Source organism: Geotrypetes seraphini, chromosome 8, assembly GCF_902459505.1.
Source record: "Geotrypetes seraphini chromosome 8, aGeoSer1.1, whole genome shotgun sequence".
Classification (NCBI taxonomy): domain Eukaryota; kingdom Metazoa; phylum Chordata; class Amphibia; order Gymnophiona; family Dermophiidae; genus Geotrypetes; species Geotrypetes seraphini.
In genome coordinates this window covers 162,383,083-162,403,385 of record NC_047091.1, presented here as the reverse complement: position 1 = coordinate 162,403,385, position 20,303 = coordinate 162,383,083, and the positions used below count along the sequence as shown (strand labels likewise).

Genomic DNA, 20,303 nt, shown 5'->3' with positions numbered 1-20,303 from the left:
GACAGAGAGAGAAAGAAATAAAGACAGACACACACACACATTCTAGCACCCGTTAATGTAACGGGCTATAAAGCTAGTATTGTATAATTGGTCATAAAATGAGCTCTAAAGCCACCATCCTTAGGCATGTTCCTTCAGAGTTGCGTTTGTTACATTGTCCCTCCATTTGTATTTCAGCTGAGTCTATGGTGTGTGTGTGTGTGCTCATCTACCCAGCCTTAGTTAAGGTGTCACATATGCCATACATAAGGCAGGGCAGAAGACTGTATAGTAGCAGGAAGAAGTGAACTGTATGATTTTGATAGCTGATTCTTCTGAAGTGTGCAAACAGAACTGTGAAAGAGAGGGGAGAAGTCAGGGGGTTGTGCTATCACCCCAGCTGTGACAGCCTGCACTTTCCGCATTTACTGACCCCATGTTAGTTTTAGGGGACATATGCTGCTATGACATGGAGGGAAAGGTTGACACAAGATGTTCACTATGGAGTCATGGTGAAAGGTGCTGTTTTGCCATATGAGAAATGAAGGAGTGCACAGCTCACTGCTTCTGCATCTTGGGAATAGTGGTGTAGTGAAAGTCAAGACTGGGCAGTATCTATCCCATTTACAAGGGCTAATCCCAACTTTAGTGCAATAGGTGTGTCATTCTGGAAAATAGGATATTCTCCCCATTCTCATGAGCCGTGCAGAAGGAATCCATTCCAGGTTTTCAACTCCTTCTCCAGAGGGCTATGCTCCTCCCTTCAGTTTTTCCTTTTGCGGTCAAGCTTTAAGGTGTCTTTCTGATCTGCTCTGTATATTTCTTTATTATTTTAGGTATTTTTGCATTTTTTTGTGGCTATCAGTGTACCAGAATAGAGAATGACACTTGACAGAATTAATCACTGTTCCTGTCCCTGCATATAACTGCGGGAAACCATCCCTATGTCATTCTTTAAGGAGAGAGGGAAGAATCAGAGTATGAATGGACACAGCCACTGACTCTCAAGCCTTGCATTGAAGAATGCTGGTGTAGAAGGACTGAGGTTGAGATAGGCACTAAAGAATAGAAACATAGAGAAACATGGTGGTAGATAAAGGCCAAATGGACCATCTAGTCTGCCCATCCACAGTAACCATTATCTCTTCCTCTCTCTAAAAGAGCCCACATTCCACAGGATGGTTTCTCCGCGGTTTTCTGTCACCGTGTCATTCTCTATACCAGAGCTCTCCACTTCGGTAGTGAACTCTGCCTGCATGGAGAAGAAGCAGTCTTGAGTCTGCAGCTGGCAAGTTAATACCTTGGGAATCTGTTGGTCAACCTGCAGAAACCTTTGTGGAGCTCGGAGTCCATATCCCTAGTAGTTTAGCTCAATGTTCTTCAACCTTTTGACACCTATGGACCGGCGGAAATAAAATAATTATTTTGTGAACCAGCACTGGTCCGCAGACTGGCAGTTGAAGAACACTGGGCTAAATCGTGGGCCAGACCCCGCCCATCAACACCCATTCTCCGCCCCCAGACCCCGCCCCATAATAGTACTAATTGTAGCACCATTTTTTCCATTCATTTTTCATTATAATCATATTAACAACACATAATGGTTAACCACAAAATTAAACTACACAAAGCACACTGTATGCTTCTCAATATTCATTCCTATCAGAACACAGATAACCCCATGCAAATACGGGACCAAAAATTAAAAGTACTAATATTTGCAAACAAACCCTAAGATGCAAGGCTCTGTATGCAGTACAACCCCAGAGGAAAAGAAACAAATGCATTTCTTCCTGAACAGACAGCAGATGTAAATCAATCACTAAATTAAAAAATAAAATCATTCCCCCTGCTGTTGTTGTCTCCCTCCCTCCATGCTGTGCATTGCCTTCTGGCCTGCCCCCCGGTGTTATCTTCAGGCCTGCTACCTCTTCCTCTGCGCTGCAGTGCACAAAGCCGTGGGCAGCGGTTCCTCGCGTGTCCCGCGCCTCATCTGGAAGGCTTCCCTCTGACATTGCGATATCAGAGAGAAGGCTTCCGGTTCAGGCACAGGACACGCGTAGGAGCCTCTGCCCAGTGCTTTGTGCATTGCAGCACTGAGGAAGAGGAAGCTGGCCCGAAGACAATGCTGCATCAATCGCACTGTGGACTGACAGCTGAAGAGCACTGTCTGGGACCCAATGCACGTGCCAGCTCTGTGGACCGGCAGGAAATTTCTGCGGACTGGCACTGGTCCACGGACCAGCAGTTGAAGAACACTGGTTTAGCTCACCTACTGAATCACAGGGTCTTGAACTCGGGTAATTGGGCATCCACAGGGGACTCAGCGGGGCTCCTCAGGGTACCAGCTGTGATTTTACCTTCCCCCTTTGCATGCGTGGATCAGTCCGACTAGCAGTCAAAAGATCTCAGGTTTGGAGGACTGGTTGATTGAGGCAGGGATTCTTCTTCCAAATCTTGCTAATACTTAGAGCTGAGGCAGACTGCAGCTCCTTTAGAGCATATGTCACAGTGAGTAAGTCTGTTATTGGTACATGGGCAAAATCGCTGTGTGTGGGGGGAGGGGTCTGAGAAACCTAATTATGAAGGTTTCTGCCACATATGATAGGGTCCCTGGCCTCTAAAATCCTGTTATGTTGTTTTTTGTGTGTGTGTATTTTTTTTTTTTTTAACTTTAGTTAGGTTGTTTTCAAAGTTCTCCAGATCCTTCAAATCACCTCTTTTTGCCTCAAAACCTGGCAGGGATGGAGTCCTCAGTCTTTTCCCCCTAATTCAGGCAAGATTTATTATGCTGGATGGGTGTCAGAAGAGCGCCCTTGTGCTACGCGCCTCTCAGTATGTGGAGAGGGGTTGGGAGCATCTGGCTTAATCTCCCCTTTGGTCTCCAAGGGCTGAAGATCCTTCGGGAGTCCTGTTTACTAGAAGAAAATCCAAAGTATGGAAGTTGTTGAACCCAAGAGATGTAAAGTGGAGTTACCTAAATGGGACTCAGTGATGCCCAGTAAAGCCTTTTCTCCTGAATTTAATTTGATGTCAAGAGTTTATTTGGATATCCAGGATACTCATGTGAGGTCTAGCAGTGAGCGAGAGGTCGTGCAAGGGTCTTGGGCTTTCAGGGTGCCTCAAGGTCATTGGCAGAGGCTGACCAAGATCTGGTGGACCTTTCTGACAGGGATTCAGAAGGTGAGGGGTCAGTTTGTATGCCCTTACTATCACAGAATGAGTCTTCCCTGCTGGGCCATATAGGATCACAAACAGGAGCAAGTACACAAGAAGCAGTGTGGCCCTCGACCAAGGGAAGGATCCCACAGTATTCCATTCATTTAAGCCTTTGGTGCTATTAGAGCTCATTACTTAACGTCCAGTGGGAGTTGCAGTTAAACTCCTGGCAGGCTCCTTCCACTCAGTGTTCTATCCTTAGTGGAGTCAGAGCACAGCCCATGTCTTTCCCCTGGCATCCTGATATGAGTGTTTTAGTCACGGAGCACTGGGATGCTTCTGAGGGCTCTTTAAAAGTATCCAAGATGATGATTAGGCTTTATCCTATGACACAGGAGTGTCAACAGATGTTTGTTCAGCCTAAGGTGGATCCGACTATCGGACAATCTATTTGTGCTCATCAGTCAGGCTAGATACAGCAGATAAGCATCTAAGGCAACCATTTCAAGATGGATACAAATGGCCATTTCATCAGCATATATTGCCTGTGGCAAGCAATCACTGGTCTCCTTGAAAGTGCATTCCACAAGAAGTGCAGCCTCTACGTAGGCTGAAGCTCGGGTGATTTTGCTTGGAGAGATTTGTAGAACAGTGACCTGGTCCACTCTGCACACATTCTCCAAGTTCTATAAAGTGGACATGGCAGCATAGGAGGACATGTCTTTGGGTCCTCAGTGTTACGAGCAGGTGCAGAGGTCCCATCCTAGATTTATGGGATTGCTTTTGTACGTCTCTGCTGTCCAGAACAACACACCTATTGCAAAAAAAAAAAGAGATTAGGTTCTTACCTTGCTAATATCTTTTCTAGTATATAGGTGTACATTCTGGGATCCCGCCCTGTCAGTTATTTACTCTGCCTGCTTACTGTCTCGATCAGAAATTTTGAGTCAAAACCGAGATTTGGATGTCAGTCAGACCTCAAAGGTCTGAAGAATAATCTATTGCTTTAACACATTGGGGAAATATATGAGCTACATAAATGTTTGATTCGTATGGTTATCTTGATGATTTGATTATTCAATTAAAAGTTGTAACATGTTAGTTATACTTTCAGAGCAGAGCAGATTTGTAGATTTGAGAGCCTCTCCATATCCCTCCTTCTTATGTGTCCCTATAAAGGGCTGTTGCCTACTTTGGTACAACTGAAGGAGGCAGCAGAGCCTGGAGAATGACATGGGAACAAATGTTTCCCTGTCCCCACAGTAACTCAATTTTCTGCCCTGTCCCTGAGTTCTGTTCCTGCTCCTCCATTCCTGCAAGATCTACCTCAACCATATAAACTTCGAACACTTACGATTTTAAAGTGTTTGAGGCTTGTGAAGATGAAGACAGAGCTTGCAGGAATGGGACAGGGACAAGGATAGAACGTGTGGGGACGGGGAAAAATTTGTCCCCGTGTCATTCTCTAGCAGAGCCCTCTGGAGAAGGAGGAGGAGTTGAAAACCTGGAATGGATTCCTTCTGCAGGCTCGCATCTGTCGGGAGAACCTAATCTCTTTGTCTAAGGAATGTGATGAAGACAGAACAGTAGAGCCACATGTTGGATGGCACATTAGTAGTCCAAAGCAGGCAGTGTGGGGTGGGATAGCTAGAGCTTCATGATGTGATTTGAGGGGTTTGGTGAGGGGAATAAGGTTACAGCTTGCCACTTACAGATTGATGGGGATGAGACAGTAATTGCAAGGTGATTGTCTGGCTGCTGGTGTGCTGCTGGCTCAGGAGTGAGGAGGAGCAACCAAAGGTAGACTTGGGGAGAAAAGGATGAAGAAGGCACATTCTGAGAAGTTTTATGGAGGTTAACATAGGATGTATGGCGAGAGTGATGAGAAAAATCTTGGGTGGGCAGATATTGGCAAGTTTGGAAGGACCTGGCAATGCATGATACCCTGCATGGAGGTGAGAAGTGGAAACTTTGTATGGAAGAAACATTCAGGAAAGAGGTCTTGGGGAGACTGAGTTGAGGTACAGGTTGCAGCAGGAGCAGAGCCAGGTATCCATCCTACAGTTGATGGGGACAGGATGACCATATGGACTCTAGAGGCTGGAGCAGTAGGTGGAGATTAGCCAAACTAGTGAGTGACAGTTCACCTATGGAAGTGAAACACTTTCATGATGTGATTGTTGCAATTGGCTGGATCTCGCCACGTCTGGGTAGGTAGAACTGATATTTCAGCCACATCATGATGACTGAAACATCGGTTCTACCTACCTAGATGTGGCGAGACCTGGACAACTACAACAATCATGACCCCCCTTGCTACCTAAGCCGAAAAGAACTTTCATGCAGTATTTCTAGCATGCAAGTTATATCCTACTTCATAGTTTTTTAATCATAGAGCCATATTGCATGACCTTGATTTTTTTTTTTTTTTCCCCACACTCACTTTCCTATACGCAGAATGGGTAGAGTAACTCTTGTTAAATTACTACATCCTGTTCTTAGCTGTAACTACTTCTAACTTTGTGTAGTCACTCTGCTGTCTCCATCTAATAGGTATTTGGTTAAACAGGACCACAAAACAGCTTAACTATGGGGTCCTTTTATCAAGCTGCGGTAGGGGTTTAACACGCGTTAAACCGCCTGCTGCACTAGCCACTAACTCCTGCATTGAGCAGGCGTTAGTTTTTTAGCGGGCCGCGGGGGTTAGCGCTTGATGAAATGTCTGACGCGCTAACTCCGTTGGCGTGTTTTGATAAAAGGACCCCTATTTCTTCTGGCATGAAATGCTATTCCTTCAATATCGAGTCTTTTATTTGTGCTTTAAGTGAAAATTCTTTGAAGCAAGACCTTCCAAATTTTATAGCATTGCTATAATTAACTAATTCCTGTTTCTTTCTTATTTTAGAGGGTCACTAAAAACATTTGTTCATACTGTACACTTACTACAGAAACAGAATGACCTAGGGTCCCTGCCTGTGGCAGATGTGTTGTATCGGTAGGTACCCATTTATTTTAAATTGAACCTTTTTATTTTTCTACCTAAAATTGTGTTTATAATAGTAATATTCCTGGCCTGCTTTCGGTTTGATAGCTCTACCACCTCCATCTCTCAGATTTTCCCTTAGGCCCATAGTAGAAAAAATTAACTACTGAAGTTTGTTTATTTTAAAAATTTCTGTACTGTTTAAAACTAAACGGTTTACATAATTTTAAAACAAAAACATGATAAAATAAACATACAAACAATCCTCAGAAATCATGTCTACAAAATAATACCATAGCTTGCATAGTAAAGATCATGAATAATTTATCAATTGCCAGAGAGGAAAATTATTGGCTAGAAAAAGGCGTCTACAAATTATTGTACAACAAAAAGTCATTTTACCAGTCTCAACAAGCCCTTTGTAACCTCTGAAAAGCGAAATAGTCACAGTGCCAAGTAATATGGAAATTTGAAGAAATGTATTAAAGTAGAAGTTTCAGTGGTCTACACAACATAGTTTGATCATTTATGCTGAAAGTATAATTAAAGAAATATTCATGAGTATTTAAGATGAAGAAACAAAAAGTCCTGATTTTGTAAGTTGCTATATCCTGTTGTCAAAGCAAAACCAAAATTAGCTCAATTTCATTTCTTTGGGGATCTTCTATGATAACTTTTATCTTGAAGGGGGCAGAATGTAAGAAATAAAATAGCCTTAACAAGGTCCATAATAAATAAAAGCCACATATGTTAACAATTGAGCCAAATTACATAATGAAAAATCAAGTTGTTTGTGCTTCAAATTCAGTTTATCAAACATGCTGAACATGAAGCTTCCAGAAGAACTCGGGATAAAGGTTATGTAAAAGAACATAAAATTTCAGCATTTGTAAATATCTTTTTTTGGTGCTATCAGAGTCGTCATTGTAAAATGGAAACAATGGGCATCACCGAGACGTTGCATTTGATCAGGCCATTCCTCCTAAGTGATGGTTAAAGAAATTGACGCAGATGGTATGCTCAATATTACTTTAAAACAATTACAATGGTCTTTGACTGAGACTGGGGAAAATGCTGACTGATCAACAGTTTTTCAAGATTACTTTATAAACATGACTGTTTGTTTGGGAGGGTAGCGAGAAGAAAGCCTGATGACTATTATCTGATATTGCTCATCCATGTCGGCACTAATGATATTCAAGTAAACACCAAAAAGTCCAACAGGACAGAGAACCCACGGGTATAAAACAGTGCAAAAGGAAGTGGGAACGGACAATGAGCACTCCACTGAAGATCACTGATGTAAAACCAACTTGTTTATTTCAGAAAAGGATACAAGCTTCCATAGCTTTTCAGTGATTTTTGGTTACTCTGGCATGTTAGTTGGACCGAGCTTTGTTTTATCCCAGACCTGTCATCTGTGAACATATACGCCACAGTGACCCCTGATGCAGGCGTTCCTCAAACGCCGAAAAACAGTGCTGTGTCGGGTCCACAGCTTCTGCTTGTGTCCTTTTCTGAAATAAACAAGTTGGTTTTACATCGGTGATCTTCAGTGGAACGTTCATTGTCCGTTCCCACTTCCTTTTGTACGGCACTAATGATATTGCCAGGGTACCCCTGTGAACGTATCAAAAATGACTTTGTGGCTCTGGGAGAGAAGGTGAATCAGTCAGATGCGCAGGTGGCATTCTCGTTCATCTTCCCTGTTGAGGGTAAAGGCCCTGGAGATAAATGAGTGGCTATGTGGCTGGTGTCGTGGAGAGCATTTTGGCTTCCTGGATCATTGGATGATTTTCCAAGATCTGCTGAGCAGGGATGGTATGCATCTATCAAAGAGAGGAAGAAGTGTCTTCGGCAGCAGGCTGGCTAATCTACTGAAGAGGGCTTTAAAGTAGAAGCGATGGGGCAGGGTGATCAAAGTCCCTGGGTGAGTATAAGCCCTCATGTAAGTAGATCACTGAATAACTCTATACGGATGGGAAAAAGGGGCAATGTCTGGAAAGCAATATATACTAATGCTCAAAGTACGGGAAACAAGATTCTGGATCTAGAAGCTGTGATGGAAGAAGATGAGTTGGATAAAGTGGTGATAACGGAGACATGGTTCATGGAGAATCATGATTGGAATCTGTTCAGGAAAGACAGGGTAGGAAGAAAAGGAGGAGGGTGTAGTGTTATTTGTTAAAGATCATATTAAAGCCACACAATTGCAGGATCTGCAGGGCAAGGAAGAGAAAGTGTCATTGGTGTGATATACAGGCCTCCTTCACAGATGGAAGAAGTGGACAGAGATTTAATAGTAGACATTCAGAATATATCTAAAAAAGGGGAAGTTTTACTAATAGTTGATTTTAAAATGCCAGATGTTGATTGGGATATCCCTATTGTGGGATCTTCTAGAAGTAGGGAGATCCTGGATTCTCTTCAAGGAGAACTGTTCCAGCAGTTGGTAATGGAACCTACACGGGATGGGGGTCACACAAGACTTAGTGCTTACAAATGAGGAAAGTGTTTCTGATATTACAGTGGGTGGTCATTTGACGTCCAGTGACTACTGCATGGTATGGTTTAATATTAAGATGGGTATAGAGAGGGCTTATTCAAAAGTAAAGGTTCTAGACTTTTTTTAAAAAACTAACTTTGTTCGGATGGGGAATTACGTCAAGGAATTGTCTGGAAGGAGTGGAAATGCAGTGGGCAAAACTGAAAGGAGTTATTTGTAGGGTGACAAACCATTTTGTGAGGTAAGTAAGTAAAAGTAAGAGGAAAAGAAGATTCTCAAAAGTAGTAGCTGAGAAGGTAAGGAATAAGAGGTTAGCTTTCAAAAATGACAAAAGATCACAGAAAGAGGACCCAGTCAAAAATATTTGGAAAAGTTAAGACAGGCTGGCCGAGTAGTCAGGAATGCAAAGATGCAAAAAGAAGAAAAAATAACTGACATGGTAAAACGGGGACAAAGACTTTTTTTTTGATATATCAGTGATAGGAAGAAGTGTAAAAGTGGCATTGTGAAACTCAAAGATGAAGGGGAGAAGTATGTAAAAGCTGATAAAGAAAAGACTGAATTGCTTAACAAATATTTCTGTTCTGTGTTCACGGCTGAAGCGCCGGAACTTTGACTGCAGAAGACAAATACAAATAGGGATGGAGGATGAGGAGTGGTAGACCCTGATCAATTTTCAGAAGGTTGTGTTCGAGAGGAGCTAGCTAAATTAAAGGTAGACAAAGCGATGGGGCCGGATGGTATAATCTGAGGATGCTGAAGGAACTTAAGGAAATTCTGGTGGCTCCGCTGACTGACCTTTTCAATGTTTCTCTATAGTTGGAAATGGTACCAGAGGACTGGAGAAGGGTAGATATGGTCCCTCTACACAAAAGTGGAAGTAAGAAAGTAGTAGGAAATTACAGGCCATTAAGTCTGATTTCTGTGGAAAGCAAATAAATGGAAACACTTTTAAAACAGAGAATGGTAAAGTTTCTGCAATCTTTTGGATTACAGGAACAGAGGCAACATGGATTTACTAGAGGCAGGTCTTGTCAGACAGATCTGATCAATTTTTGTGATTGGGTGACCAGAGAATTGGAAAGAGGGAGTGTGCTAGGTGTGATTTCAAGTTTATTAAAAATTTGATAAAACGCTAATCATAAATTCTAAGTGTTTTACAGTAAAAAAATTTTTAAAAGAGGTCCAGTTAACAAACTATTAATGACATAACTTTACTTACATGAGACAATAGGATAGTGGGGAGAAATACAATTTGAAAGAAAGAGAGAACAATTAAAGAAAATAACATGGGGAAAGGGGAGAATCAATTTTAGTGTAGAAAATGAGCTAAGAAAGTTCCATAGATCAATTAACAGTCAAATGCGTCTTTAAATAAGAAGCTTTTGAGGCCACCTTTGAATTTATCTAAATTCTGTTCAGACCTTAAATATGATGGTAACGAATTCCATATTGTTGGGGCTAACATTGCATTTAGCAAAGCCTTTGACAGTGTTCTACAAAGACATCTAATAAACTGAGTGCTCTCGGTAAGGGCCCCAAAGTGACAAGCTGGGTCAGGAACTGGTTGAGTGGAAGACAACAGAGGGTAGTGGTCAATGGAGGGAGGTCTCGCTGAGGAAAGGGATGTCACCAGTGGTGTGCTTCATGGTTCTGTTCTTGTGCCTGTTCTCTTTAACATTTTTATAAGCGATGTTGCTGAAGGGCTGTCAGGTAAGATTTGCCTCTTTGCAGATGATGCCAAAATCTGTAATAAAGTAGACACCCCGGATGGTTCTAATAACATGAAAAAAGACCTAGTGAATCTTGAAGAATGGTCTGAAATTTGGCAGCTAAAATTTTAATGCTAAGAAATGCTAACTCATGCATTTGGGCTTCAAAACCTGAAGAAACAGTACAGTTTAGGGCAGGGGTATTAAATGTCAGTCCTTGAGGGCCGCAATCCAGTCAGGTTTTCAGGATTTCCCCAATGAATATGCATCTCTAAACAACAACGGGATTTATAATATCAATTCAATAGCTCTCATAAATTAAAACATAATTTCATAAACAAAAAGATATATATATTTCTAAGATAATTATAATTCTAAAGATTTACTCAAATCATCCATTCACAATTTTTATTAGGTTGGGGGGGTTAAACAGCTTTAGATTATTTGTTGGAATAGAGTGCAGTATGTTATTACTTGATTTTTCATATGTTTGCAATAACGAATAAAGAATAATAAAAAAAAAAACAAAAAAATTATACTTTTAAAATTTCATATAAATGGGAGGGGAACTGATTATATTGTTGAAAATGTTATTTCCTTAATGATACTACTGTTTGTATTTGCTTCTTACTGCTGGAATAATAAAAATCATTTAAACATAAAATTTCATATAAACCACAATTGAACTTATAATTCATATCATATAAATATATCTGAACCCTTAACAACTTACCCAACCAACCCACTAAAAATTCATATAAAAAATGCACTACTGTCCATATAATTTACTAAAAAGTCTTCAATATTGTGCGAACATTTCACTTTATGGGTTTGTTTTTCCAATAAACTCCTTCTTCATGCTCCATGTACCATTCTTCTCCACAAACTGAACAGATATGCTCAACACAAATCTGTGTTTTGCCTGTCGGCGGCATCAGGGGCTATAGGTTGTTCTCAGCTTCAGTTTTATAATATGTCATTCATTATGCATTGCATATGAGCCTCACACCATTGAGAAAATTACAAACCAGGACCTCTTTCTGCAAAAGCTGAACAGGAACTGAAAACGTTGTTAAGGGTTCAGATATATTTATATGATATGAATTATAAGTACAATTGTGGTTTATATGACATTTTAAAAGTATAATGTAATAAAAATTGTGAATGGATGATTTGAGTAAATCTTTAGAATTATAATATTTGTGATATATCTTTTTGTTTATGAAACAATGAATATGCATGAGGTCTATTAGCAAACAATGAAAGCAGTGCATGCAAATAGATCTCATGCATATTCATTGAGGACCGACATTTGACACCCTGATTTAAGGGGTGAAGAGCTTATGTGCACAACAGTAGAGTGGGACTTGGGTGTGATTGTATGTGATGATCTTAACGTAGCCAAAGAGGTTGAAAAGCTGACAGAAAGCTAGAAGGATGCTAGGGTGCATAGGAAGAGATATGGCTAGTAGGAAAAAGTACCCTGTATAAGACTGGTGAGACCTCATTTAGAATATTGTGTACAATTCTGGGGACCGCACCTTCAAAAAGATATTAAAAGGATGGAGTTGGTCCAGAGTAAGGCTACTGAAATGGTTTGTGGTTTTTGTCATAAGGCGTATGGGAACAGACTTAAAGATCTAAATTAGAGAATGACATGGGGAAAAAATTTGTCCCTGTCACTGCCCCGTTCCCGCGACCACCGTCCCTGTTCCCGCGACCACTGTCCCCACCCTGTCCTCATGACCACTGTTCCCGCCCCGTCCCCGTGACCACTGTCCCCGCAGCATCCATACAAGCCTCAGTAATTCAATATTTAGCTTATTCCTTCCTTATAAATCAAAGTTCTTGCTGCTGAACTAGAGAAAGATGTTCAGCTGGAAGGGCTTTGTTTATAAAATTTTATCAACACTACTAATATACTACTTTATCCTAAAGAAAAAAAATATAATTTTTTTTTCTACCTTTGTTGTCTGGTTTCTGCTTTCCTCATCTTCTCCTAATTCAATTGGTCTGGCACCCATCTTCTTTCCTCCGCTCCTTCCATAGTATGGCATCTCTGTCTTCTTCTCTTCCAGCATCTTCTCCATTTCCCCATCTTCCCCATTTCCCTATCTTCCCCATTTCCCTTCAGCGTCTTCTCCCCACTCTCTCTTTCCCATTTCCCTTCAACGTCTTCTCCCCACTCTCTCTTTCCCATTTCCCTTCAGCGTCTTCTCCCCACTCTCTCTTTCCCATTTCCCTTCAGCGTCTTCTCCCCACTCTCTCTTCCCCATTTCCCTTCAGCGTCTCCTCCCCACTCTCTCTTCCCCATTTCCCTTCAGCGTCTCCTCCCCACTCTCTCTTCCCCATTTCCCTCTAGCGTCTCCTCCCCACTCTCTCTTCCCCATTTCCCTCTAGCGTCTCCTCCCCACTCTCTCTTCCCCATTTCCCTCTAGCATCTTCTCCCCACTCTCTCTTCCCCATTTCCCTCTAGCGTCTTCTCCCCACTCTCTCTTCCCCATTTCCCTCCAGCGTCTTCTCCCCACTCTCCCTTCCCCATTTCCCTCCAGCATCTGTTCCTTTCCACCACCACCCTTCCCTCTCGCCACCCCCCCTTCAACGTCTGTTCCTTTCCACCACCTTCAGCACACCTTGCGCAGTCTGAGCATATCCCTCCCTCTTACCTTTATGGCGCGTTTTACTTTACAGGGTAATTTAGAAGAATAAAGCTATTATTATTATTTGTTCTGGTTGCGTCAGAGGAGAAGCTTCCGCCTGCAGATGCACGCGACTTCAGGCAGGCTGCGTGGCTTGAACAAATTACCCTGTAAAGTAAAACATGGCAAGAAGGTAAGGGGGAGAGAGGGAAATAGATACGGCTGGTAGGTAGGAAAGAGGGAGAGGATCGCGCACAATCAGTGACTGCATGCGTTCCCTCCCTTAACTGTGGAGGCAAGGCCATTCACTGCTCCATGGGATGGTGGATGAATAAGAGGGCATTCGGAAAAGTTAAAAGGAGACAGATTCAAAACAAATTCTAGGAAGTTCTTCTTTACCCAACGTGTGGTGATCACCTGGAATGCGCTTCCAGAGGACGTAATAGGGCAGAGTACGGTACTGGGGTTTAAGAAAGGATTGGACAATTTCCTGCTGGAAAAGGGGATAGAAGGGTATAAATAGAGGATTACTGCACAGATCCTGGACCTGTTGGGCCGCCGCGTGAGAGGACTGCTGGGCACGATGGACCTCAGGTCTGACCCAGCGGAGGCATTGCTTATGTTCTTAAAGTTAGAAGATCTAATGTTTATCTATTAAAATTCAGTACAAAGAGGTGCAGAGCAATGCACTTGGGGAGTAGAAATCTATATGCTAGGAGGTGAGAGACTAATTTGCATGGATAAATGAAGGCGCCTTGGGTGAAAGTGTGAAGATCTGAAGGCAATGAAACAGTGTGACAAGGCAGTGGCTGAAGCCAGAAGGATACTAGGCTGTTTAGAGAGAAGCATAACCAGCAGAAGAAAGGAGGCGTTGATGTCATTGGTGAGTCCCCACTTGGAATATTGTGTTCAGTTTTAGAGTCCCTATCTGGCTAAGGATGTAAAAAGACGTGAAGCGATCCAGAGGAAGGGGACATAAGAACATAAGAATTGCCACTGCTGGGTCAGACCAGTGGTCCATCGTGCCCCACAGTCCGCTTGCGTGGCAGCCCTTAGATATGGGGCTTACACCAAAAGATATATGAGAAGAGCCTGGAAGACCTGAATATGTATACTCTAGAGGTGAGGAGGGACAGGGGAGATATGATAAAGATGTTTACATACTTGAATGGTATTGATATAGAAACAAATTTCTTCCATAGAAAGGAAAACTAGAGGACATGCATTGAGGTTGCTTGGTGGTAGACATAGAAGTAATGTTAGGAAATTATTTTTCATGGGATGATGCCTGGAATACTTTCCCAAGAGAGGTGGTAGAGATGAAAATGGTGACAGAATTTAAAAAAAGCATAGGATGAACACAGAGGATATCTAATTAGAAAATAATGGTATTAAAAAAAAAAACCCTCAAAACAAACTTAAATGGTTGTATGTGTTTGATTTATCGAATGGAGCTTAGATGACAATTCTGGTAGTGAAGAACTAAGGCTGGTTCTGGGCAGACTTGCATGGTCTATGTCCCATATATGGCAATTCAGTTTAGGGTGGGCTGGGGAGAGCTTTGATGGCAACTCCAATAATTTGGAACATGAGGACAATGCTGGGCAGACTTTTATGATCTGTATCTTGCAAATAACAAGATGGTTTGGAAAGACTAGACTGGAGTCAACTTCAATGGCAACTACAATAATTGGAACCTAAGGACAATATCGGGTGGACTTCTATGGTCTATGTCCCAGAAATGTCAAAGACAATTTAGTCATGAATTAATAATGCATGTGACTATTGGGCAGACTGGTTCAAGTCCTTTATCTACTATCATTTATTATGTTACATAGACAATAGACAATTGCAGCAGATAACACCTCCTATACATTAAAACATCTTAATATACAACATAGGGTATCAGTGGAGATGGAACATATAGACAGGCAGAATAACAGGAGTTAGAAAATAAAGGCAATAAACATAATGAAAATTGTGCATGAAAGGGTACATAGAAGTGATCTCAGAGTAGAAGTAGATAAGCTGGTGGCTTTCTAGTTAGTTGCTCTTAAAGACTTGGGAGCAAAGTCAAGTTTTCACTTGTTTCCTAAAGTAGAGAGAGAGCCTTGTGTTAAGCAAAGCCTCTCAGAGAGTAGGAGATGCTCTGCAGAAGACTCGTTGGTGGGTGTTATGTCATGAGATTTTCCTTTGCGTGGTTACTACTACTACTAATTATTTCTATAGCACTACCAGATGCATGCAGAGTTGCACAGAGTCACAAAGAATAAGAAAACAGTTCCTGCTTGAAAGAGCTTACAATCTAAACCAGACAAGGCAGACAAATAGGATGTCATGGATAAAGTTAAGGGGAACGGTTAATCAGCGGGCTGGGTTGGAGGGCAGAGGAGTAGTTTTACGTGTCAGCTCGTCATCAGGTCCCTTTTTCTTTTCTAACTCTTATTTAACTGTTTAATTTTTACTTTTACTTTTGTTTATATTAGCTTTTTTTAAAAAAAAAATACTTTAAGCATATACTTAGCTTAGATCATGTGGTCTCTGGCTAGGGATTTGATTGCCAACATGTTTCGCTTTCTCAGTTTTGTCAAGGCTTAACCCCTAACTATTATACCGCCAGAAGCTGTGACCACTTAGCTTCTGGCGGTATAATAGTTAGGGGTTAAACCTTGAGAAAGCGAAACATGTTGGCATGCAAATCCCTAGCCAGAGACCACATGATCTAAACTAAGTATATGCTTAAAGTATTTTTTTAAAAAAAAGCTAATATAAACAAAAGTAAAAATTAAACAGTTAAATAAGAGTTAGAAAAGAAAAAGGGACCCGATGACGAGCTGACACGTAAAACTTAGAGCAATGAGATATTATTGAGCTCTAAGTGGTGCCGTTGAGTATCCTGTAAAGAATTTCTATATATAAGGGTTGTAGCCAAATAGTGGATAAGTTTCACTACTATTTGATGATCGACTGCTTCAACTGCAACCATCTATAATTTTGTGTTTTATTAAGATCAAATTTGTGTTGCAATTGTGAAAACTGAAGCAGCTTATTATCTGAAATAACATCATCTAACGTGCGTATGCCACCAATCATCCAATATTTCCAGATGACCTTAAATCAGCTGGCACCCCGTAAAAGCCACAGTGGTCAGCAGATTAAGATAAGTTCTTGAATTTTGAGTTTCTTTTGATTAATGGTAAAACCGACAAGATTGATTTATACAGGGACTTCTCTAATGATGTCAAATTAGATGCGATTCCAATTTTTGATCTTAATTTTTTTCAGATTTATTTATTTAAGACACTAGGGTATTTGGGCTGCTAGCTAAGTTTTTTGTAATAATATAGTTATAAAGTAAAAAGATAAAAAGAAAAAAACTTTAGTATATTAAATTATAGTTTTTATAGGAAGTTGGCCCATTGGGTGTGTAAAGTGATGTAAGTGGGTAACGTCTGCCGGGCACTCTTGTGCTACTGGCTTTATTGAACCCGGGTGAACCCCGCTTTAAAAGTTGTTCTCAGCGAGTTCCCACCTACTGATTTGACACCCTCTACAACTGGGTTTAACTCATTACAATGATCTTGGTAGACCCGTAACCCTTGTGGTGCTTGAAGAATAAGAGAGCAGGTTTTTTTCTAGAATTTCAAGACTTTTTGACCCCTCTTATTTTGAGTAAGGCTCTACCTTTCTGGACTAGCATATACAGTGCCAGTGTCCCAAAGCTTTGTATTGACCTTACAGAGAGTATCCTATATAGCAGTATGAAACAAGCATCCCATTGCCATTTGAAAAAGATCACCTGATCCTGTTGTGGTTAGAATTTAAATTGTAGCATATTTTGCTGCACTTGACCAAAAGATCTACTTATCTATAGCAATGCTTTTTAATCTATAATTGATTTAGTATTTCTGACTTTTGAAGTTTATAGTAAACCTTTCTGTGACCTATAGTTTTTATTAACTTAGTTTTACTGCCTTTGTTTAACTATTTAGGGGGGTGAGAGTTATTAATGTAGGCTCCTGTTAAGATGGGTTATTTTGCTGTTAACCCCAGTTAGTAGCATAAGTTCCACTTTATGCAAAAATACCACAAGTAAATGGTGAAATAATCCATCTTAATGGTAGCCCATGTTGATAATTTCCCCCCAAATAGTATTTTATCCCAGGACAAGCAGGCAGCATATTGTCAACATGTGGGTGACGTTACCAACGGAGCCCCCTAGCGGATGTTTTCGCAAGCAGACTTGCTTGAAGACCTTCAGGCTTGCGATTGGCCTGCGGTTTCGCGAGTGCCCCTCCTGCCCTACCTAGGGCATGCATCTCCTCAGCGTGTCCTCAGTTCTCTGTTTTCCGCGGAGCCAGAAGCACTACTCCCTTGTTTCGCATGATCTCGTTGTCCCTCTTGCACCGCGGCTTATTTGGTTAGTTTCTGTTGAGTCGCTGTGCTCGTGTCTTTAATTTTCTTTATTTTCATTCGAGTTGTCTACATTCAGGGCCAGCGGAACTGTCTGGCAGACAAGTTGAGTCGTCTGCTGCAGCCTCACGAGTGGTCCCTCCACACCGTAAACCTGCATCAGGTATTTGCTCGTTGGGGGACTCCGGACATCTATCTGTTCGCGTCCCCCCCCTCGATCACAAGTTGCCCCGCTTCTGCTCCAGGGTTTACACCCCTCTCAGGATCGAGGCGGATGCCTTCCTTCTAGATTGGACGAACAAATTCCTGTATGCGTTTCCTCCATTCCCTCTGATTCTGAAGACTCTCGTCAAGCTCAAGTCTTCGCGTGCCACCATGATTCTGATTGCTCCTCGGTGGCCCCGACATCTATGGTTCACCCTTCTGTTGCAACTCAGTTCCAGGGAGCCTCTTCCTTTGCCTATTTTTCCTTCTCTGCTTATGCAGGGTCAGGGTTCTCTGCTCCATCCCAGCCTTCAGTCTCTGCACTTAACAGCTTGGTTCCTCGAGACTTAATGCCCTCGTTCCAATTCTCCCAGCCTGTGCTGGATGTCCTGGAAGCGTCCCAAAAGGAATCCATTCGCCAATGTTACCATCAGAAGTGGACCCGCTTTTCTTCCTGGTGTGCTACTAGGCAGCTGGAGCCACTATCTGCCTCCTTGTCAGCTGTCCTGGATTATCTGTTGCACTTGTCTGGGCTCAGGTCCTCTTCAGTTCGAGTCCACCTTAGTGCCACTGCTGCTTTTCATCGGCCGATTGACGGGAAGCCTATCTCTGTTCATCCTGTGGTTTCCCACTTCATGAAAGGACTTTTCCACGTTCAGCCGCCCCTTATGTTTAAATGATTTTTATTATTCCAGCAGTAAGAAGCAAATACAAACAGTAGTACCATTCAGGAAATAACATTTTCAACAATATAATCAGTTCCCCTCCCCTCCCCAAGAATCCATGGCCGGTCCAACAGCTGAGAGTGGGAATAAAATCTTAGATTCAAAAGTCTACTGCGAGCATGCGGTGTGAGGTCCTGCCAGAAGTGCTCCCACACCTGACAAAATTTGCGACCCAGGCCAAGAGTCAAGTCTCCTACCATGCGTGTCTCCAGTGTTGCGTGCACTATCATTAGGGATCTCCATTGTGCATATGACGGGGGAGCACGGGAGAGCCAGTTGGTGAGGATGGCTTTTTTTCCCATCAAAAGGGTTCTGGAGATGAATGCTGACATTGTTCATCCGCCCCTTAAACCTCCTCTGGTGGTTTGGGTTCTTAACGTGGTCCTTACTCAATTGATGAAACCCTCGTTTGAGCCGCTAGCGCGGGCTCATTTAAAGTATCTTACTTGGAAAGTTGTGTTTCTTATTGCTCTCACTTCGGCCAGTCGGGTCAGTGAGCTTCAAGCCTGGGAAGCGGACCCACCTTTCACTGTCTTCCATCATAATAAGGTGGTTCTCCGTACCCATCCTAAGTTCTTGCCTAAGATTGTTTCTGATTTTCATATCACCCAATCTATTGTTCTTCTGTGTTTTTTCCGAAGCCCCATTCTCACCCTGGGGAAGTGGCTTTACATTTTCTTGATTGTAAGCGTGCGCTGGCCTTCTACTTGAAGCGCACCGTTCCTCACCGTTTGGCTCCCCAGCTCCTCTCTTTCAATCCTAATCGCTTGAGTCGCTCTGTCTCTAAGCGGACCATTTCTAACTGGTTGGTCGCTTGTATTTCTTTCTGTTCTGCTCAGGCTGTCTCTCCCTGCCGGGTCGACTCACAGGCCACTAGGTCAGGGCGATGGCGGCGTCTGTTGCTTTCCTCCACTCCACTCCCATTGAGGAAATCTGTAGGACTGCCACTTGGTCCTCGGTTCATACGTTCACCTCTCACTACTGTCTGGATGCTTTCTCCAGGCATGACGGCCACTTTGGCCAGTCAGTTTTGCAACATCTGTTCACCTAAATTGCCAACTCTCCCTCCATCCCTTTCTGGTTAGCTTGGAGGTCATCCACATGTTGAGAATATGCTGCCTGCTTGTCCTGGGATAAAGCACAGTTACTTATCATAACAGGTGATATCCAGGGACAGCAGGCAGATATTCTCGCAACCCATCCACCTCCCTGTGGTTGGCTTATTTGTTTGCTATCTGAACTGAGGACACACTGAGGAGACGCATGCCCTAGGCAGGGCGGGAAGGGCATGCATGCATGCACGGGTCAATCGCAAGCCTGAAGGTCTTCGAGCAAGTCTGCTTGCGAAAACGTCCGCTAGGGGGCTCCGTCGGTGACGTCACCCACATGTTGAGAATATCTGCCTGCTGTCCCTGGATAACACCTGTTACGGTAAGTAACTAACTGTGCTTTCTGGTTCATTTTAACATATTGTATGTAATGAATTCATGCCTCGCTAGGATTATCCAGAAAAACCTAAAGTTGGAAAACTGTGCAAATTGAAGTTTTTCCCATGAATTTGATTGTGCTTGATCACAAAATTAAAAAAAAATAAATTTAAAGCCCATCCTGGGGTCACTCAAAACCACTGATTACATAGAGCTCTGTTTTTCTTAAAATTTGCTATTTTTGCTTAATGATTCACACTCAGCAATGATACATTGATAAAAATACATTTTATGCATAAAAACTAGCAGTATTTTATTAAATGAACCTTCAATATCTGTGTTTTATTGTGGAAAATAACAGAAATTGAATATACATCGCTAATAGCTAAACACGTATGCTTTGGTGTAGTCATTTACCAACTGCGTTACCAACACTCAAATATTCAGGGGCAGATTTTATAAATGGCGCCCTGATTGTAGGCGGTGGTAGGCGTCCTACCGCTGTCTTACCAGCCAATTGGGGCTCACATTTTTTTAAAAACCTGAGGTAGGCGTC

General features: G+C 42.2%; 1 protein-coding gene across 2 annotated transcripts in view; it reads left to right on the top strand.

Annotated features, from left to right (window-relative positions):
- Positions 1-20,303, top strand: part of HECTD4 (HECT domain E3 ubiquitin protein ligase 4) — a 492,696-nt gene that overhangs the window by 41,595 nt on the left and 430,798 nt on the right. For both annotated transcript variants that reach the window (XM_033956861.1, XM_033956860.1), the window contains exon 3: positions 6,044-6,133. In XM_033956861.1, coding sequence (XP_033812752.1) covers positions 6,044-6,133 — 90 coding nt within the window. The remainder of the gene's footprint in view (positions 1-6,043; positions 6,134-20,303) is intronic.